General features: G+C 33.7%; 3 protein-coding genes across 13 annotated transcripts in view; 2 read left to right on the top strand and 1 right to left on the bottom strand.

The window, feature by feature from the left end:
• LOC101888381 (uncharacterized) overlaps positions 1–2,029 on the bottom strand; it is a 77,900-nt gene extending 75,871 nt beyond the window's left edge. The window contains exon 1 of one of the 8 annotated variants that reach the window (XM_011296342.3): positions 1,880–2,029. Coding sequence is in view for 1 of the 8 variants with exons in the window: in XM_059128387.1 (XP_058984370.1) it covers positions 1,530–1,568 (39 nt within the window). In the remaining 7 variants the exon portion in view is untranslated. Of the gene's footprint in view, positions 1–1,261; positions 1,463–1,529 lie in introns of those variants that run through there. The other 7 variants (XM_059128388.1, XM_059128387.1, XM_020038624.2 and 4 more) reach the window with 7 other exon arrangements.
• Positions 2,030–7,503: 5,474 nt separating this feature from the next.
• LOC109611597 (anaphase-promoting complex subunit 11) lies at positions 7,504–8,269 on the top strand. Its single transcript, XM_059128281.1, has one exon. It carries the CDS (start codon positions 7,823–7,825, stop codon positions 8,078–8,080), a length of 258 nt encoding a protein of 85 aa, XP_058984264.1. The 5' UTR covers positions 7,504–7,822; the 3' UTR covers positions 8,081–8,269.
• The window catches only part of LOC101888667 (probable serine/threonine-protein kinase DDB_G0272282), a 280,021-nt gene continuing 265,100 nt past the window's right edge, over positions 8,101–23,021 (top strand). For 2 of the 4 annotated variants that reach the window (XM_059128277.1, XM_059128276.1), the window contains exons 1-3: positions 8,101–8,451; positions 8,532–10,012; positions 17,083–17,404. In XM_059128277.1, the coding sequence (XP_058984260.1) occupies positions 8,640–9,791 (1,152 nt within the window). In that variant the 5' untranslated portion in view covers positions 8,101–8,451; positions 8,532–8,639 and the 3' untranslated portion in view covers positions 9,792–10,012; positions 17,083–17,404. Of the gene's footprint in view, positions 8,452–8,531; positions 10,013–13,118; positions 14,426–17,082; positions 17,577–23,021 lie in introns of those variants that run through there. The other 2 variants (XM_020038625.2, XM_059128278.1) reach the window with 2 other exon arrangements.

Below are 23,021 nucleotides of genomic sequence, written 5' to 3' on the forward strand. Positions count from 1 at the left end.
CATTCGCAGACTCTGATTGATCATATTTCGTTTTTTAATAAAATCAAAATTTTTTATCAATATATTCGTTTGATTCTTGTATATATTGCTCAGCATCATTTGTTCACTTTTCTGTCGACAGTTACATCAAATTAAATATCAATTCAGAAAATTTCTAGATAATCCAAAAAGTGCGAGTTCATACGTAAACAAAAGATCAGTTGACTTACATTTTATATAATATAAGTGATATAAGACAGTTAAGAAATTTCATAAAGACAACTGAATTTCATATATAAAAGACTGTAAACTGACCGCCTTCTTCAAAATAAACCCTTAGTCTAGAGCGCACAACAAGCCTATACTGGAATAAGTGGATGACCAACAGGGCATTGCTTCGCCCCTCTTTTCATCCTAACCTAACCTACATTTTATAGGTAGACGCATCGAGACAGCTGCTGGGAAAATGAGCTGTCAGACCAATTTTGGAATTGAAAATTTTGAATGAAAGATTATTTAAATTTGCAAAAATTATTATAATAACCTCCGAATGAAGTCGTATAGGAAAACATATAAAAATCTTCTTATATTTGAATAGACATTTAAAATTTTTGACATATATATATTTAAACTGTTTTGATGTCAAGTTAAACTCACTTTATTAATCAAATTTAATTATATTCCTTTAGGTGCGGAAATCTTAAACTTTTTACTATAAACGTGTTATTTACAAAAAAAAAGACAGCAAAATTCAAAGGGGGCCTGTGTTTACACTTAAACATTTTCAAATGTAAAGGAACAAATAATGGTACAATAAGGAGGTAAAACAGGTTTGAAAATCTACTGAAATTCATCCCTGAGGGTTTACCCACTTACTGTCGGAATTATTAAAAATTAAATGCAACAAGTTCTGAAATGTATTTTTCATACAATCTTTCATTTAGATTTTTTTAAACAATAAATATAAAGAAAAAATTATGATCAGCTGATCGCTCTTTCGTAACTCGAAACACATCATGTATATTAACCCTTTTAAAATAATTGCCAGAGTTCCTATGTTGGTTTTGCATAACACAGTGTCATATAATGCAATATACATAAATTGAGCAGTTGTGCATTAACTAAACTTTACAAATGGGTTTTTTGAATTTAGGATTATGCTAAATATTGCAATTAATCAACATAGTCACAAACGATTACGAACGTTTTTGTGCCACATTATTGGGATTTCTCTTGAGATAAGCTAACTTAAAATTCTACGCATGTGCAACATTTTCAATACCTTTAAAAACGTGATTTTTAGTTGGCATTCAATTTGTGTAAGTTTTGTTAGACAGACTTTTTTGTATTTTGTTTTGATCACTTTTTTATTTTGCATCACTCCACAACTTTCAATGTAAACAACCATAGCTCCTTTCGCATATTCACATCTACACAGTTGTTGTTATGTGTGTGTATGTATTTGCGTTGTATATGATGTTTTGATTGGAGAGCTTCTACTTTTAAACACACAAAAACAACACACTTTAACGCAAATAACGCATGATCACCTTGATAATTAAACCGCTTTTTATTTTTGTTATTCTCATGCGAGTTTCAACTAGAACCGTTTACTGTAGAACCAAAACTCAATCAACCGTAAATCCGACAATTTTTGGTACTTTGATTCATTTATTTTTTCGCACTTTCATGATATTCATAACAACAATAATAATATTTAATTTTAGGTCTTTCAAGAAAACAACTTTTTTTAGATTTCTTCAGAGATCACTTCAAAGCGAATCGATTGATCCCTTCGTATTTTTGACAACTTAAATAGCAATACATCTTCCCAAAAACGAAGTCGAAGAAAACACAAACACTAACCGTGATGATCTTCGATGTTTGTTTTGATTTGTACCTATTTGAAAACACAAAGAGAGCGAGAGAGTACACTAAGGCGAACGTATCCGAGATTGATTGCCGATCGCGTGTTATAGCTTCAACAGACGTCGTTGTACTGACAATGTGAATGTTATAACAACGATACAACCAACAGTGCTCGGAAGTTGGTTGAATTTAATCACAAACAAAAAGCCAAACGATATTAGCGCAAACGGCAGCGACACGTCGTGGGCAGCAGCATTGTAGCAGAGAGGTACAATTTTCTGCATGTCATAAGGTGACCAGATTCTCTGGCATCGTACATACTATAGGAATGTTAATTCGCCCAATTAAAGACTGTAGCGGTTGGTGGCATCATTGGACAGTACTTTTTCAAAGATGGTGCGAATTTTAACGTAATAGTTCGGTTAGGCTAGTCATTTAAAATCGACTCAATTTCTTAATCAAACTTTCAAATCGTACTTGTTTACTTGGAAATCGAACAATGCTGTTCTCTCTCAAAATTATGTATACGAACTAACCCGTTCACACAGCATCATTTATAGTAAAATGAATCCATGGTAGAAGTATACAGGTAGTAGCATCAACACAGCTACTAGGACAATGAACTGTCAAACCAATATTGAATATTGAAAATTTTAAATGAAAAATTATTGAAATTTGTAAAAGTTGTTGAAAAATGCATATCATAACAACTGCCGATTTGTGCCGTATAAAAAACATATAAAAATCTACCTACTTCTTCTCAAAAGATTTTAAAATTTTTGACATATCAATTTTTCTAAGTGCTGATGCATCTACCTGTATTCTTCTACCATGAATGATACTTAATTTTGTTTCCATGTTTTTATGGCGATTTGAACTAAATGACACGAAATATAAATAAAAATGAAAAGAATTAATAAATCCTTTCTTTCAAATTTGACTTTTCTTTAAAAATTAAATGCATTTAACCCATGTTTTCCACTTTTTTTTTTAGAAAATATTGACATTTTCTAAATATTTTAATATTTTTGCAATTTTCAACTCTACAAAAGAGCGACATGTCAAAAAACTTGACAAGATGCGTACCATGGATTACGGAGAGGAAATGGTAAAATTATGGATATAAAGTCATTTCAAATAAAACTATCCATATCTTCATTTTCTGTAATTTATCTCGTCAAATTTTACTGAATAAAAAACAGGTTTCCGTCTCTTATTTCTGTGTATACAATGGATTTATACATATAAATTTTGACAATGAGATATTCAAAATGAATACATTTGAAAAAAATGTAAACATATGATTTCATGACTTTACTTCCTTCATTCTACCATGGTAGAGAACATTTTCTTTATTTTTGAGTTTTGCCTTGTTATGGCGGAGATCATATATTTAGAAAGAGACGTGAATAAACATAAATATTTTCCTTCGTCTAAATGTATATATGTGAATAAACATTTTTTCACACATCATACAAACATCTGCTGAGCGCATTTATATCCTCCTAAGGGTGTATATAAACACAGAGGGTTAACCCACTGGATCTATTAAACCCAGTGCGTTAATCCTCCACGAACAGAGTTGACAATTTTGCAACAGACTGCAGAACAAAAAGCAGTGTTGTATGCCAAAATACTTACATTTAACTTTGGATTTAAAAAATTCAAGTTTTGAATTGATTTAATCTTGTTTAATCAATCATCGCAAATTAGCATATCAAATTTCAAACAATTTTGCAAAAAGTTGGCTACTATCAACTTTATTTAACACATTTTATATCATTGCAAACTAGTCGTAACAAGTAAGATTTGAATGTTCGATTTGGAAATCGACTCGATTTTAATCGATGAGTTTATTCGAGCAATTAGACTCTGTTCCAGAGTTGAATTTTCCCAATGTCCTTGGAAGTTAATCTACTTTTCTGGACGTGTCACTGTTTTTTTCGCAATAATAAAGGAAACGACGGCAGGATAGGAGTGCGGATCTGATATTATATGTATAATATGTCACTATATATGCCATGATACCCTTTAAAATTGGAATTTATATGTAGCTTGGTATCGTTGCGTGCCATATTAATGCAACGACGACTTTGATAATGTGTCACCTAATAACGCAGACGACGAAGCAACACATCTTCTTCTCCTTCCGGAGATTTATATTTGGGCAAGCAATTTGGCATTAATATGCCTAGCCAGCATGTCAAGTTGCTTATGTATCTACACCAATGGTAGATGAATACAGGTAGATGCATAAACGCTTGGGAACATTGATATGTCATAAATTCTAAAACGTTTTGACATAAACAAGTAGATTTTTATAATTTTTCTTACACGACACAAATGGGGATTGTTATGATATGCATTTTTCATTTTTCAATATTGTCAATTCCAAAATTAGTTTGACAATTCATTGTCCTAACAGTTGTGCCGATGCGTCTACCTGTATCATTCCACCATGCCTACACCTTAACTTTGCGCCAACGTAAAAGAGTCTTGTCTTTGGTATTGGCATGGCAAAATTAAAAAGGCAAACTAATTTGCAAATCGGTAATGGTAACCCCTTTTTATTTGTCATCTGTAATTTTTAACATGGTAGAAGAATACAAGTAGTTGCGTCGACACAGCTGCTGGGACAATGAACTGTCAAACCAATTTTGGAACTGAAATTTTTGAATGAAAAATCATTCAAATTTTTAAAAAATTTTAAAAAATGCGCCGTATACGAAAACGTATCCATTACTACTTAAGCAAGACAAGTGACATATTTTTACTATAATTAAAGAAATAAAAATAAAGCCGTTTGACGTTTCCGCGTTGATTGAAAGGAACAATGCCTCGTTTTTTACATTTATTTTTTACTCATGTGTCAACCGACATAAAATAATTAAAAAATCGGATTAGCTCACTTTTTCAATAAAAAAATGTTTTTGATTGAATTTTCTTTAATTTACGAACCACATTGTTGTCGCGATCTTTTACTCTCACAAAACACACTCGTACATTTTGAAGGAAGAAATTTTCATTAGTAAATTTTGATCGATGGATTTTGGTAATGAAATATGAAAAATATCGCATAAAATTGGAAAAATAGTAGATTCGTGTTGGTTCTGGAACAGAGCACATATGTTAACATGAGACTTCCTTGAATGAACATGAAGTATAATTAATATTTTTTAAAGTTTATTTAATATAATATATATTTTTAATAAAGTAATTTTCATAACGAATGTCAGATAACTTTTCCCGTAAATATTACACGGTATACTGTACTGAGAAAATTTTCTCTCTTATGTACAAAAATATTGCAAACAATCTTTTTGTAAAACCCTGCAAAAAATCTGTATTTTAACAAACTAACTATCTATTTATCTAAAAATGATATAATACATTATTTCTCGATATCATAAAGGTAAAATCGGTTAAGCAAGACAAGTGACATATTTTTACTATAATTAAAGAAATAAAAATAAAGCCGTTTGACGTTTCCGCGTTGATTGAAAGGAACAATGCCTCGTTTTTTACATTTATTTTTTACTCATGTGTCAACCGACATAAAATAATTAAAAAATCGGATTAGCTCACTTTTTCAATAAAAAAATGTTTTTGATTGAATTTTCTTTAATTTACGAACCACATTGTTGTCGCGATCTTTTACTCTCACAAAACACACTCGTACATTTTGAAGGAAGAAATTTTCATTAGTAAATTTTGATCGATGGATTTTGGTAATGAAATATGAAAAATATCGCATAAAATTGGAAAAATAGTAGATTCGTGTTGGTTCTGGAACAGAGCACATATGTTAACATGAGACTTCCTTGAATGAACATGAAGTATAATTAATATTTTTTAAAGTTTATTTAATATAATATATATTTTTAATAAAGTAATTTTCATAACGAATGTCAGATAACTTTTCCCGTAAATATTACACGGTATACTGTACTGAGAAAATTTTCTCTCTTATGTACAAAAATATTGCAAACAATCTTTTTGTAAAACCCTGCAAAAAATCTGTATTTTAACAAACTAACTATCTATTTATCTAAAAATGATATAATACATTATTTCTCGATATCATAAAGGTAAAATCGGTTAAAATGCACATTCATATAATTCCCGAAAAGACCAATTGTTGAATGCTTATTTTCTGAAGATTTTTTTTATTTTTGGCCTGAAATTTATTACATTTTCATATCGGCTGTAAAACATCTGAGTTTCAATCTGCTGATGACACAACAAGAATTTGCAAATTATTGGTTACTGTCAGCGTTAGAGTAGTTCTCTTCATTGGTTCTCATTTACTGGGCATATGTTGATAAATTTGTACAAATTATTGGGTACACGCCTGTTGTGAGTTTTGTGTTAGTACATGGTCAAGTTGTAATTAATAAGGTGTAATTGACAATCATATGGTTTTTAACTTTTCTATTTTTGTCTGTAAAATAAATTGTCAATCTCAATTTCAGAATTTGAATTTCATAATTAGCTTGAAGCAGTTTTTTTATCTAAATGCACTACCCTGCCAAAACATTCCTTTAGGAATCAATTTAGGCGGAATTTATGAAACATTTCATTTTGGATTTCTTTTCTATTGACTCGTGCACCTAACAAAAGGATGGGACATTAAGGATGGAAATACACAAAGCGCATATTTGGCCGGCTTAAGTCATCGACTGGCTTCTTCGGCTGTACTTGCACCCTAAGAGTCTTTTCATTTAGCTTTAGTACTTTCCTTGGTAGAAGAATATAGGTAGTCGCGTCGACACAGCTTCTGGGACAATGAACTGTCAAACCGATTTTGGAATTGAAAATGTTGAATGAAAAATTATTTAAATTTGTGAAAATTGTTGAAAACGCGAATTATAATAGCCTCCGAATGACGTAGTATAAGAAAACATATAAAAATCAACTTATATTTGAAAAAACATTTAAATTTTTTTGACATATCAATGCTCCCAAGCGTTGATGCATCTGCCTGTATTCTTCTGCCATGGTACTTTCATAGCAATAACCATTGTGAGCTATCTTAGTGATGGACACATAAATCGGATTGTTACGATTGCTATGGCCTTGGTTGATCTCATAAGTCTAATCCGTATAGTTTCGGCAGCTGGTACGTGTGTGCTTAAACTGCTGCTAGACATGGCATGTCACAATACTTTGATTACTGTTTGTTTCTGATTTTTGAGCTTTTGACTCTAGCAAACAGGACAATGGGTTTATCGTACCCTATATGTACAATTTGTTATCTATTTACGTCGAAAATTTGCATTTATTTTGCAATAAATAATGAAATAATTTCAAATTATGTTTTGACAGAATAAGGGCACCAAAAGCAAAAAAATAGTATTTGGGGGGTAGGTTTGTTCTACCTTCTGTAATTGTGACATGTGTATATTCTTTTATGTTATTATTTTCACATCCCAACCAATTGTCGGAATGACTTTACAGTTTCTATAAACATAATGTTGTTATTGTAAAATGTTAGTTGTTGTAGTTCATGCATACACCTTATAAATACACTTTGCACATGGTCATGTAAAAACGTCCTATCATTTTATCAAACAAATCGATTACTACTATCGATTGCGCATTTTTAAAGCCCTATACAGTACTTTCGGAGGAGACGACCGCTATCTTGAAGCCGTTGAATTATTTTGGAGCAGCTTAGTTTTCTATTGCCGAATGCATCATATTCAGGACATTGTTGTTTGTATATAGATTTAGGGCGCATACGAAGAGCGTATTCGTTGATATCAAATTGCAAATTCCAGTTCTTTGTGAGATTGGCATAATTTGTTCACTTTATGCTGATAAATTTTGTGCCCTAGTTTGGATAATTGAAGTACACATCGTTGATCTAAATAAACGAAGGAAACAAGGGGATTTCTATGCCGCATCTTTGCCCTTTGACAGAAGTTTTTCATATTATTTTGTGTGAAATAAAGCTCATCTAAATGTGCCCAAAATGAAAGTAACAATTAAATCATGGATGGGAGTTGCATCATGGCGTTGGATAGCAAATGATGAAAATTGTGGCATTTGTCGTATGTCGTTTGAGAGTACGTGTCCAGAATGTGCGCTTCCCGGCGATAATTGTCCATTGGTATGGGGCGTCTGTACACATTGCTTCCACATGCATTGTATTGTCAAGTGGTTGAATTTGCAAACTATGAATAAGCAGTGTCCAATGTGCCGACAAGCTTGGAAGTTTAACTTTCACTGAAGTCCGGACATCCATGATTGGACACATTACTATAAGATCAAAAGAAACAAATAGGTATAACAATCTTAAAATTAAATACAAATAGTAATCAAAACGAAACAAGAAAAGTCAAAATTTTGCAAAGACAGCACTTTAGTATTTGCTGTTTGAAATAAGTTAAGGGAGGGAAATTCAACGTAGCGAGAGCAGTATATTACAAATAAAAACCATCTGTCATACCGCGCCACCTTTTAAGAGTAGTAACGGTACGGTTACTCGGCCAAAAGAACAAGAAACAACGCAATCTCAAAAGAGAGGAAAATTGGACTGGGGACTAAAGTGCCGTGAGTGAGAGAGAAAAGTCGAAGAGTAGGCAACAACAACTAAGACAAGTAAGTTAGCAAGGGTGCTTACGTTTTTCAAAAAATAGAATAATACACATCTTTGTTTTCTGTTACAACTTTCTTTCTAGCAACAACGCCGCAATTCGAGAAGACCAAGCATAGTTTTGGTGTAAAGAAAAAAAATACATTTACAACTGTCATTGCGCAAATTGGCAAAACCGGTAAATTGGAAAAACATGGAGGAGGACCATAAACTTACACTGCCCGGTTTACCGCCTTTACCGAAAAGCCTTAGTGCTGCTATCGGGCAACCTAATTCGTCATCACCTCTAAGTCATGCACATCACTTTTTGGATCCCGATTTGTATCTAGGTGCTTCGACCTCGGCAGCGGCATCGCATCGTGGTAGTCAGCGTGTTGGAGGCGGAGGTGGGAGTAGCAGTAACTCATACCGTCACGGAAGTCTGTCATCAACGCAGGAATCCCTCAGTGATCGTGAAAGTATACATAGTCGAGCCTCATCGACTCACAGTGCCGGTGGCCATTTATCGCACTATCGCCAACAACAGCAGTCGTCGTTGTTACACACACCAACCAACAATAATCACTCAAGCCACAGCAGCAATAACAATTCGCACAACCATCATTCCCGTACCGACAGTGATAGTGCATCTGGATCTAGTACAACTACAAAATTGGATACCCAGTTGGCCATACTAAGGCGGGAAATGTATGGCTTGAGGCAATTGGACTTATCATTACTATCGCAGCTATGGGCTTTAAATGAATCAATACAAGGGTTCCGTGCTTATATACAAGAACAAGAGGCTCTGTCTCCTCCTTCACCTTCTCCCACGCCATCTGAAACAAATTCTCTTACATCAGAACCAGATGAGGAGTCGTACTCTGGACAACATGCTCTTCCGGGCAAAGTGGCACAACAGCAACCACCCATTACTATGGTACAGAGTTTGCTGCCAAAACGGGGTTCAACTACTTCAACCTCAACATCGAATACATCAGGATCTTCGTCGAATAATTCATCTATAAGTAAGCATCAGCATCATGGCGGGGGTGGAGGATTTTCGGCAAACAACGGCAGTGGTATCATGCCTCCACAGGCGCCTTTGCCGCAGAAATCACATCCCCAGTTACCACGTATACTGCAGCAACGAATGCGTCGAGCTCCACCGCCACCACCTCCCAACCGACCTAAGTCATCGACATCAATTACTTCCAGTTCCTCACATGGCGGTGGGGGCAACACTGGTAGTGGTGGTCATCACCATTCTACTGCTACTAGCAAATCTTCATCGCCTTCACCATCTCCAGCACAGACTGGAAATATTGCAAATCAGTCGTCGTCGATGGCTCCAAGGCATGTATGACAAAATCCCTTCTTAGACTAGAACGCGGTTTTAGAATTGCCAGTCTAGTCTAAGAGCAAGGGGATAACAAACCTAAAGTGCTGAACGAAAACATTTAGAACAATAAACCAACGTCAAATGAAAGAAAACTTTAACACAACGCAACCAAACCAAACAAATCTAAAAGATTGTCAATTTTCTTCTTTTAAAGAGAAATATTACGTATTGCCACTGGAACTAAGGTGAGAATGTTTCTTATATTTAGTTGTAGGAGCAATAGTTTTGGTTTCGTAATATTTGAAAAAAATATACCATGGGGTCATTCAGACATTCCATAATAATTATTAAATCGATGTTATGTTTTCAGTTCCTTAGAATGTGCGTTAAATAATTGTATGTATATTGATGAACGTATTTAATGTATTTAATGCTTATTCATAATAATACAAAACTGGTAGTAGTTGTTCTTGTTGTACAAGCTCATACAGCTGTGTTCGTTCTGTTTCCATTTTCTGACTCAATCTGGGGCCAAATCACCGCAGTCGAAATCGAGTACTTCAGCATCATAATGAAGTTTACGCGGATCACCGCAGTCGCTATCGAATTGTTTTTACTCGAAGTTGTTGTACACGATAGGTGGTATGCTGTCGAAAACAAAGAAGTTGGTGAATGTGTAAGTTTTATTCTATTTTAAATAGAATCACGAACACCACTTCAGGCAATGTTAAAGAACTGCATTTGTCACCAATATTTTTCTTTATTAATACCACTTTGTACTCATGTTCTGAGTCCGAAGACGAGGAAAAAAAACACTTGCATTCATAGTATACTACCTAGCCCGGTCCGCGTTGCCGGCCCCTTACTTTTAGTCTATAATGCAAATTTTTAAAGCATAATAAATCACTGATTTTATTATAAGATATTTTTATATAATTATAATTATATAATTATTATAATAGACCTATTTTTGAATGATTTCTGAATAGTCAAAGATAATTACTCTTTTACGCCCATTACCGTAAGATGGGGATTAATGGTTTTGTCATTTAAAATGTGCGTCTGAGACCTCATAAAGTCAATATTTTTCATCATAGTGTAATTCAATGACAATTTAACAAATTTTCAGTCCCGTGCTCCTTTGTAATAAATGTTTTTTTCATATTTCTGCCACTATTTCCGACCGAATGAGTTCCAGTTTGACATTTTGGAGTTCATTTCATATAGACGTGCATCCCAAATCTACGTTCCCAACCAATATTCTCTTAAGTGTTACAAATTCAATAGAATACAAAATTGTCTTTTCTGACCACACTTGGGTGTACACTATTTTGAGGACTATACATAAATAAATGAATGTGTGGACAATTATCTATAAGTTGGTTCCTTACCCAGGGTGGCCCAAATACAATTTTTTAGCCAAATCAATTGATGGATGTGGTCAAGACCAAGATAGGCCCTACTCCGAAAATTTAAATTTTTATGCGAAGAGGTTCTCTACACCCTTAGAAACAAAGATGCCAAAATGAAAAAAGTGGCCAAGATCATATGATGATTATACGAAAAAGTGATCATTTTTTGCAAGGATGGTTTGTTCTCAAATTTCCAATATTTGCGAAATTAGTATGAAAAATATGGTTAAAATGTAAAATATACTTGAAATCGGGTTGCACCCTTATACAGACCTGCAAAATCGATTTAAGGTATCTTGAAAATTTAGGTAGAATTTCTGAAAGTATATAAATGCTTTTCTAACCAAATGTCCATTTCGCCCTGCTATTTTTGCATCTTTTATATTCGGTATTTCACTGATTGCGGTCCTAATTAATTTTGCATTTTAAGTTCTCAGTGAACGGATTTTTGTCACATGAAAGAAGTAGGTCTACATTTTTAAATTAAAAAAAAAAAATCAAATTGAAATAAAATTCACGCCAAAAATATTTTTTGGTTAACATTTTAATTGGCATATTTTCACGCGATTTTTTTGTTGAAAAACCATTCCGAAATTGTATGAATTGTCAAAACCCGTCAAGGCGTTCGTTAGTTATAAGGGTACTAACTAAAATAACTTACTTTTATATGGTGAAAATAATTATTTATTTTGTATCCTCTTCTAAAAAGATATTATTCATGTAGTTCCGCTTACCCAATAAATACATAAAATCTATAAATAACTGTTTTGTCGTTGTCGTTTTGTACTAACTTTAAAAGACTACAAATCATATTTGAATTCAAAAAAAAAAAAAAAAAACTACAAACGTACATTTGAAAATAGTAAGTCAATATGGAAAAAAATCATGCAAAATAAAATATTACGATTGTATATTTAAAAAGTCAAAATTCAAATTTCAAATTTCACATTTTTACGCGATTTTTTTTTTGGATTTTATCCTTTTCCGGCAAGAGACAATTTTGAGACAGTTCAGCGGTTCTTAAGTTATAAGCGTAGTAACTAACACAACTTTCTTTTATATATTTATAGATTTGTACACATGTATTTATACACAGAAACAATATAAATTTCTCAGAAATAACATATTTTGATCGCAAAATCTTATTTTGAAATTCTCTTTCGCTTCCAATTTCTTATTACCATATGTTTACAGCAATGCAAAAAAAGTAGCAGACAAAATAAATTGCGATCGAATACGGTGATCAAAAAATTTACAGCGATCGAAATGTTTCTCTATATGAAAGATAACTCGATGACAAATGCCGTGATTTGGCCCCTCTAAGTCCAGTCTCAAAAAGGATGCAATCTGTATGGGTTTTGTCCATAACGAGACTGGAGTTAGGTGAGTTAATGTTAATCCGGGCCCAGTATGAATTTAGACGGCTGCACCATTCAGATCGTAATTGAGCCAAAACTATTTGGGTTTGTCGGGGCAGCTCTCGTTCTTCAGCTGCGACGGGTGGGGTAAGGTCTCCTAGTACAGTATTCACTCTATATCCTTCAATAATTTCTGATACCGCATTAGAATACTATTCAGTCCCGCTTGATAGGCCTGTTGATCTCTGCACCTCTCTCTCTAGATCATGAAGGTCTTTTCTTACGTGCCTGGGCGGATGTTGCCTATCCACAAGATGGTGATGCGGATGGCTTTGTAACACCCAATCAGGTATTGCATTGACAGCATTTTATTATGCTGTCGCACTGGTAAGACCTTCGCCTCCTCATGTAGGTGGTTGACAGGTGTAATTAGGAGGCTCCCTGTTGCGGTTCTAAGGGCGGTATTCTGGCAGGACTGAATATGAACATTGTAAGAGGACAACAAAGCATCCTTATCAGCTCCCCATGTACTGCCTGCCAGAGGCTTGAGAACCTTCTTCCTTCTTCTAATCTAATTGCAGATAGCTGTGGTATGCTCGAACGACTTGAAGAGGCCATCAAATGTTAGAACTTGGGGTAGTTGGTGGTCGGAATTACTACACCATCGACCTGCACATATTCAAAGATAGAAAGATCTCCGCAGTCCATGTGGTGAAAGTGTGGCCGTCGAGTTAATGGCTGATATATTATGTTCCTCGCAGTGAACAAGGCGGTTAGATCAACTATGTAAGCATTTAACCGATAGCATATGTCACCTATGATGGGTCTGGACGCCATGAGCGTACAATCATCTGCGTACGTTGTTATCTTTATGCCGTCTGGAGATCGTACACGGCGTAGGATTCTTCTCTTAGCCCTGTTGCCCGCAATTTACTTGATCCGGTACTGATGTTGCAATGTTTCAGATGTTCTAGACACTTTTTCCGCCCACCGACTAACCTGTTTACCTCCAGAGTAAGTTCTCTGACCCTGGGGTTATTAGGGTTAGTCCTCTCTCTCTCTCTCTTTCTCTGCTAATTACCTGGGACGGAATGCCATAGTTCATAATGGGCATTGAAATTGTTGTCTACCAGAAGTGAACTGATATTGGGCATATAACGTGGGGCACAGCTATTTAACGGCGGAATGTACACGTTAAGCACCTCTACCTCGCCGGTTCCACACTTGACCGCTACCCCCATAAATTCCATGTACGAATCACGAAGTCTGTCCAGGACAGAATGGTGCAATAGCAACGCTAATCCTCCAACCTCCACCTCTGGTATGATTCTTCCTCAATACGTTGTATCCATCACAACTTTGAGGCCTGCAGGTGGTACCCAGCTTCGTTTCGTGGATCGCTGCGACCTTGACATTCTTCCGACTCATGAAACTTACGATTTCGTTGATCACCTCGGAGACCATCACAGTTGAATTGGAGAAACGATGCATTGTCCGGAATTTGAACAGCAATGTGTGGCATTAACTGCTGCGCGACTTGCTGTTGTGGAGATTGCGGGGGAGTTTCACACTCCGACGACGTTGTGGAGTGATTCACTGGGGTCAACATCGCTATACTCCTGTATCCGGTTTAAGCGGGAGCAACACCGGAAATGCATCCACCCCATGCATCCGTTGCATCTCACCGAGGCCAATCCGTGCTGGATGCGATTACGACAAACGGAGCAGAACCCGGCATGAACCAAGAGAATACGGAGCAAAGATTGTGATTGTTGGTTATGTTAAATAATTAATTTTTTCCCTGATTTGAAACGAGTAGCTTTTAATAAAGACCTTCCGGTAAAATGTGATGTTCTTAAAAAATTAATATAAAGAAAAGAAGCAGAAATTGACAGTAGTGTTATTTTATCTCTCCTTCTTCTTCTCTATATATATAAAAATCAATTGTTGTTTGTTGGTAACGGAATCAGATGAAAACGGCTGAACCGATTTGCATATTTTTTTTTGTACAAACGTTCGTCATACCCTGAGTTAGGTTTTTAGAGAAAAAAATATTGACCACGCATACTTTTACGCCCACTATCTTGATTTATCTAAAATCCTTATATTTGCCAGATAATGAAGATATCGGTTTGAAAATTATTACACGAGATACTGTTGACTTTCCCTCCAACCCTAGGGATTTATTTGGGGTCTGACAACGCATACTTCTAATCTATCTATATATATAAAATAAGATTGTGTTAGTTGCTACGCTTATAACTCAAGAACCGCTGATCTGATTTTAACGATTCACACATATTCGAAATTGTCTCTTGGCAGAAAAGGATAAAATAAAAAAAAAAATCGCGTAAAATTGTGAATTTTTTAAATTTTCATTTTGACTTTTGAAGTGTACATTAGTAATGTTTTATTTTGCATGATTTTTTTCCATTTTGACTTACTATTTTGGAATGTACATTTTTTTTTTTTGGAATTCTAATATGATGTGTAGTCTTTTTGGGTAGTATAAAGCGACGACAATTATGGAGTGGCGGACCTGAATAGATGATGTCAAAATAATTTAACGTGGTCAAACCAAAGTTAAAAGATAATTAATTTTTCCAAGCTGCTAAAAAATCATAAAAATCAAAAAGCCTACTGCATTTCAAAATTTCTAAAATCGGGGAAAAATTGAGAACATTTTTTTCAGTGGAATCAAATTTCAAAATAATAGTAAAGACCAAACTTCGTAAGGACCTTTAAACATTCGCTGTAAAAAACCAGCGAACAAGTTGAAGATTTTTTTTTCAATTTGTTTATTAGTTACTATGCTTATAACTCAAGAACGTTTTGAAGGATTTTCACAATTCATACAATTTTGGAATGGAATCTTGGCAAAAAAGTGTAAAATATGCCAATAAAAATAAAAAAGAAAAAATCTTTTTGGGGTGAAATTTTTTCAATTTAAAAACTATACAGAAGTGTACATTTTTATTGTTTTGAATTCTGAATAAATAATATCAAAAAGAAATAGTACGCAATACGATGTTAAATGGCGATCTTTCATGTCTGAAATTGGCATTTAGCTTTCAACTCCAGGATCTACATCGTGCTTCAGCTGGAAGATGCGAACACATTTAAACATACAAAAATAAACGACAAAACGTTATGGGGCTCATTTCAAAACGTGCACCTACCTACTTCTTTCACATGACAATAATCCGTGAAATGCCGAGTATAAAAGCGCTAAAAAGGAGAGGGAAAGGGATTTCTACTCTTTCAGAAATTCTTCCTAAACTTTCACGATACCTTAAATAGCTTTTGCAGTTTAAAATATGGGTCATATTATTTAAGGAACCGGGCCTTTGTTTAATCGTCTTTGAATTATACTATGATAAAAGACGCGCAATGTCAATGACAAATATTACATATTACTTTAAAAACAAGTAAAAAAAATAAGTTCGGCCGGGCAGAACTATTATTATCATCCGCCTTAGGGTAAAGAAAATATTTTTATATAAAAGTATCTGAATTCAAGCGTGTTTCACTTTAAACTTCATATACCAGTAAGACTGTTTGGATAATGCAGTTAACTTATCAAAAAACCATAAAGTGAATGAGGCCGTTATATGGGCCATACGAAAACGGGAACCTCTGTGGACAATTTTATACTTAAAGGATTGTAATCTATCAAACCTTCTAAAATACCAAATTTAAAACAATTATGTGCGTAAATGTGACTAGGATTATCAATATACCCAATATTGGTAGGTATCGTTATATGTGTTAGACAAATCCGAGAAGAAATGTGGCAAAAATCATCAAAATACCGAATTTCGAATTTCTCCGTTATATGGGGACTATACCAAAACGTGGACCGATAGATCTCATTTTCAATACCAACCATCCTATACACAATACAAATTGTTCTGCTAAATTTTGATGGTATACGTCAAATAATGTGGGCTGTATCGTAATTTAAACAAACAGATATACAGACGGACAAATCGACTTCGAATTTTATGCTGATTATGAAAATATATATATGTATGTATGTATATATATATATATATATATATATATATATATATATATATATATATATATACATATATATATATATATATATACATACATATATATATATTATATATATATATATATATATATATATATATATATATATATATATTATATATATATATATATATATATATATATATATATATATATATATATATATATATATATATATATATATATATATATATATATATATATTATATGTATATAATAGTATAATAATAGTCAATAATGTGACTCAATATACGCGTTTGTCATTATTTTATAGATTAAACACGCATTGTTTATTTTTAAAGTATAGTTTTAGGCGACATCTAAATATTCGAAACTCCAAATAAGAAAAGAAATTATATCATCATTGTATTATATCTCATTTACTGATGGAAGTTTTTAATAATAGTCTCTGGTATTTATTGTATTATATTGTTGGTCTAAAAAATAATTACTCTAACATATATATTTCTTTTTCATCTCTTGCAGGAACAGAGTTGCTTTTTCTACAATTATGCAAAAGCTGTTAAAGATCACTCAACTAGTTAGTCAACGAATATATGGAAAGTTGTTACGATAAGACGACTTTGCTACAATAAGACGACTTTGCTTATAATGCGGTTTATAGAATTTCACATATTCAACAGCATTTATTGTTTCTGTTCGCCGAAAAAACATAGATATAGCGGAATTTTGATTGGGACAAAACGTTGCAGTAATAAATATGATCCTGTTATAATACATGCAAAATAATCTGTGTCTAAACTTACGTATGCCGACTTAAGGAACTATGCATGTTAAATGCATACATGTAAGTTTGGCTTTACATTTATATTAGGTTATTGTTTTCAAGTGCATAAATCAAATTTAAATGATGGAACCATTCTTAGACCTTTATTGCGGATAGTTTAAAAAAACGACATATGTATTGTATTATTTTCACTGTTAAATATTTATAATAAACATAACGGTTTCTCTTCCTATTTATTCTGTTTTATATAGTTATAATACTGAAACATAAGAATCTGATATTTATTATTTGATTTTAAGTTAGGTAGAGTATAACCTCGTAAGTTTAATAATTTTATGATTTTGAAATTGACTTATACTTCATTATTTCCGCATTAAATCAATAATTTGATGTGGGCTTACCACGTATCTGTCCCCAATGAAAAATACCCTCTTCATGACATCAGTTTAATTAACGACAAAAAGATTATCGCGATAAGGGCTTCGAATATCCACCATCAATACTGGAAACTTTCTAAACTATTATATCTTTCTTCGTTGCCAAGTCTGGTGTTGTTCTGCTGTTCTTTTAAGCAGTGGATTTCACGCTGGGAAAGATTGCCTTTTTGAGAACTTATTTTTTTAAGGGAAGTAGTTAAAAATACCAACTAAACAGTTCACAACTATCTCCAAGTTTAAAAGTAATATATGAAAATATAAATGAAAGCTATTAAGCCAGATTTGCATTCAATTGTTCCTATCGTATGGTCACCTCTTTCATTAGGTGTGTCTTGTCTAAGAATATCTACCATTATGGGAGTAACCCCTCCTTTCTTTCTCCGCTAGAAATAGTATTATGCTCTTTGCATATTTCCTGCCACTTGGCATATTTCCTTTCAATTTTACACTTATTCAAAATTAAGGAGGTCTGCGAATACAAGTGCAACGCAGTGGAAAAGTATTCAGACCTGCCAGAATGCCGCATTGAAAACTGCAACAGGGTGCCTCCTCATGACTCCTGTGGACCATTTACACGAAGAGATGAAGGTTCTTTCCTTGCATGAGCATAATCGATGTTATCGTGGGAGTCATCCTAACCACCACATGGAGGACAGAACTCCCCCACCCAGGCGTGTCAGGAAGGACCTGCATGATCTAGAGAGAGAGGTTCAGCGATTTAAGAGAGAGCCCCTAGATCATGAAGCCTATCAAACCAGGGTAGTTTTGGTCCAACTACGTTCAGGATGGTGCAGCCGTCTCGATTCATATTGGACACGAATTGACGAAGATGTGCGGAACGCCTGCCCAGCGTAAAATAAATAATTGTACAATACCGGAACGTTTTTAAAAAAGGGAAAGAACAGAACAGAATTCAAGCAGTGCCAAAATGAGACTGATATGTAGGCTCTATTTAGTTTAAAAAATCAATTGTTGCTTACTTGTCTAAAATTATATTTATGCTAGAGTAAGTGGGAAAATACCATGAGCCGATTAAAATTAGTTGGAAGTGAAGAATATTGAGTGGCTTGTGCCGGAAATCATATTCGAGTTTTCTTTCTATCTTTATTAATTTCTTTTAAAAATTCCTCGAATTTATTAGCTTGGTATAATGTAACTCGTGCGATACGGACTCGCACAATGCGCTGAATCTGTTCAATTGTCCAGCCAAGGTTACCCAACTCTGTCCAGAGGAACTGTGGCTACAGCCTATAAAGGTAGCCGAATTCTTAAACCTGTACATCGAAGAATAACCGGATTAATCAGTCTATAAACAACAAAGCACATTATCACTGCAACAACAACAACAAGAAATTTAGCAATTTGCTAGATGTCTCTATAGCTTGTTTTGAAAATGGTTTCTGAAACAATTATATCGTTCTCTTCAGTGTGTTCGAATCCATTATCTCGACCTGGTTCATTAGAGTTTCGTTTTTCTTTATTTTCAGCATCGTTACTTGTATTGGGTATAGTGCGAATTTCATCCTAATTGTTAGCATTGGTACATTAAGTTTTCAACAGCCATTCTTTTTTCTTTAAACGACTAAATTATTTTTTAGAGCTCGAGGTTGTTTTTCTAATTGCGAAGGCATCTTTTCTAGCCTCGCATTTCTTTGAAGTAGAAGGGCTCCTTGTAGACTAATTCTTTGTCGTGCAAAGCAAGTGCTACAATTTTCTACATTTTTATACCCTCCACCATACTATGGAGGGTATATTAATTATGTCATTCCGTTTGTAACTCCTCGAAATATTCATGTCAGACCCAACAAAGTATATATATTCTTGATCAGCGTAAAATTCTAAGACGATTTAGCCATGTCCGTCTGTCTGTCTGTGTGTCTGTCTGTCTGTCTGTCTGTCCGTCTGTCCGTCTGTCTGTCTGTTGTAATCACGCTATCTTTCGAACAAATTGAGATAGAAGGCTAAAATTTTGCACACATGTATTTTTCCCAGTAGGCAGGTTAAGTTCGTAAATGGGCCATGTAGGTCCAAGTTATCATATAGCCCCCATATAACGGTACCTCCCGATATTCGGTATTTTGATGATTTTAGCGACATTATTCACCGGAATTATTTCAAATTTGGCATTTGAAGTTTGCAATGGATGCTACAGCCTAAGACAGAAAATTATCTGTGCAGGTCCACGTCTTCCTGTAGCCCCCATATAACGGTACCCCCCGATATTCGGTTTTTTGATGATTTTAGCGACATTGGTTACCGGAATCGTTTCAAATTTGGTATTTGAAGTTCGTAATGGATACTACATCCTAAATCAAAAAATGAGCCATGTACGTCCACGTCTTCATATAGCCCCCATATAACGGTACCCCCCGATATTCGGTATTTTGATGATTTTAGCGACATTGTTTACCGGAATTGTTTCAAATTTGGTATTTGAAGTTCGTAATGGATACTTCATCCAAAGTCAAAGAATGAGCCATGTAGGTCCACGTCTTCATATAGCCCCCATATAACGGTACCCCCCGATATTCGGTATTTTAATGATTTTAGCGACGTTATTTACAGGGATTGTTTCAAATTTCGTATGTGAAGTTCGTAATGGATACTTCAGCCCATGCCAGAAAATTGTCTGTGCAGGTCCACGTCTTCGCATAGCCCCCATATAACGGTACCCCCATATTCGGTATTTTGACGATTTTAGCTACATTATAAACAGATTTTTCTTCAAGTTTCGCATTTAAATATTGTAATAATTTATGACAAAAGTTGCCTATGCAACGTCGTCGTATAAGCATTCGGTATTTTTAAGATTTTAACAGAATTTTTAACGGGTTTTATTTTTTGGAAATTGCCAAATTTGTACCAAATGGTGGAGGGTATTAAAAGTTCGGCCCGGCCGAACTTACAGCTTTTTTACTTGTTCTTGAAATATTTAGTAAAATGATTCGATACGAGACTCATGCAACATAAATATCTCGCTTGGTGTAATCGAATAGAACGATGAATAATAATAATGTCGCCAACAAATAATTCGATGTTAAGATTTCCAATCGACAGATTTCAAAAAATATATTATATACGGTGCTAAGTTAAATTAATAAAACACTTCAGATTCTCACAATTTTATTTATTGAACTTTTGAGTTTACAATTAAATGATATTGTTTGAACAGTGAAACTATATTACATGACAGCGTCACTAAGACTGACCGTTCATCCTCATTCACATCACCATCATAACTCCCCATCGATCATATTGCAATCATTTGAAGTCGTGGGTAATGCATTATCAGAGAAAGGCGAAATTAGACCGGATGCGTGTACAGTGCTTGGCCAGTGGTATGATTTGGGGGCGTGCAGACGTTAAACGCTGACTCTTCCAATTATAGTTGGCCGGCATGGTCGAGAACGTTCTTAACTTCGAATCAATTACTATTGTTAAAAATTTATTTTACATTTCCTTGAAAGGTAAAATTCTTTAATAGTACTAGATTTCTTATATGTAACATCTCTTAGAGTGTTATTTTTAGAGATATATTGTCGATATTTACCAACATTTCTAGTTTTTCTTCTATTTCTTTTGTATGGGAACAATTGTTATTTATAACATGTATCCTTTATGTGTATTTTTTATTGAAAATATAAAACAGCCACTGGTGTATAACTTATAAAACTCTATATAGTATTTATCTATATCCTCGCATGTTAGTATAGAGGGATGAGAAATACTGTGTTTTGCTGAATATATGTTTTGATCGACGATGTTCTCTAAAACTTTTAATTGAATTAGTTTTGGCTTCATATCTCTGAGTGTTTGGCTGGCATTGAGTGCATTTTTAGGTTTTATTCTATATCTCATTTAACTTAAGTTTTCATTGAAATTATTATTAATAATAACTAATTGTTTCTTAAATGTTATGATTGTTACAGTAAGTAAGGTATAATTTTCGTATTTTCATTTCGTAAGGTCGAAAAGCCAGTTATGAGCTGTGCCTACGACATTCAACAGGCCACGTTTATATAAATTATAATTTTGTTCTAAGGGTGTTTATTTGGATCTCTATTATGTTTTTATAGCTGCTATCTAAATTTATTAGATTTTGTTATAAGGCAACGATAGTGGCAAAAATCTTGTATTGGTTGTATTTTTTACAATTTTGATTTTGTTTGCGGTGATAGCTTCAAATGTATTAAGAATGGTATACCCGCTGTCGTTGTCAATTGGAATTATTTATTATTGAGATTGTCTTTTTGAGGGAATACCTCCCTATTTAAAAAAGAGACCTTGAATATTTGAAAGGAGCCTTCTTTATGTTGCTTCTTTTTGGGAATTGAAGTTATCACAATTTAAAGTTTTAGAAAATTCATTTGTTCTATTGATTCTAAAGTAGATATACTTTCAATTTAATTCGGGAAGTTGTATTCTTTACAAAAAGATAAGGAAAAAGTTCTGGGTCAAAGTAAATCATTTTATCTCAATGTCCAGAGCTTTTTAAGAACTGTGTCCGGTTATGTCGGAAAATTTTTCATATGAAAGGTCTATAAGCTTTTATTGAAGTTTTCCTGTTGATATTATGTCCAGTTTACTAGTCAATTTCAACCCTTTGCTCAAACCATTGATTAAACTTCGTCTAATTCTAAAAATTGGCGATAAGTTACCTAATTTCATTTTCAAAAGATTTAAATTATTTATAGTTGTATCAAGAAACGGCGTTAACTCAAAAATAGAGCCATGTAGTGAATTAATATTATTAACTATTATTTTGATAGTATTATAGTAATTCGTTATATTAATAAGGTGATATATTCTTCGGTAATGGTCGATGGTCCTTATGTTGCCGTCTTTTATTGGGATGTATCATTCGTTAATTGTTAGGTCTTGTATTTCCATAGTTGGCATTGGATAATATTCACAATTGAAGTGAGTAGCAAAATATTTATTTGTAATTTCATAAAAAAAACAATAATAATAATATTAGTAATTAAATTATGTTGATGTCTATTGCTCGTTGATATTTTGAAATTTCTTTTTTATTTTTATGTGAGACTTGTAGTATTTCAGATTCCGATCTGTTACTGCATGGTCGGCGTCTAATACGGTCACAGTTACTTTTCGAAATGTTTAATGACATTTTTCACCACGTTTATCATTTAAATTAGTTAGATGAATCGTACCATTGTAATACTTAATTATTCCCCATCGATCATATTGCAATTATTTGAAGTCGTGGGAAATGCATC

The sequence above is a fragment of the Musca domestica genome, unplaced genomic scaffold (assembly GCF_030504385.1).
Source record: "Musca domestica strain aabys unplaced genomic scaffold, Musca_domestica.polishedcontigs.V.1.1 5, whole genome shotgun sequence".
Lineage (NCBI taxonomy): Eukaryota > Metazoa > Arthropoda > Insecta > Diptera > Muscidae > Musca > Musca domestica.

Coding starts and splice junctions, on each gene's coding strand:
- LOC109611597 (XM_059128281.1), top strand. CDS start 7,823: ATGAAAGTAACAATTAAATCATGGATGGGAGTTGCATCATGGCGTTGG.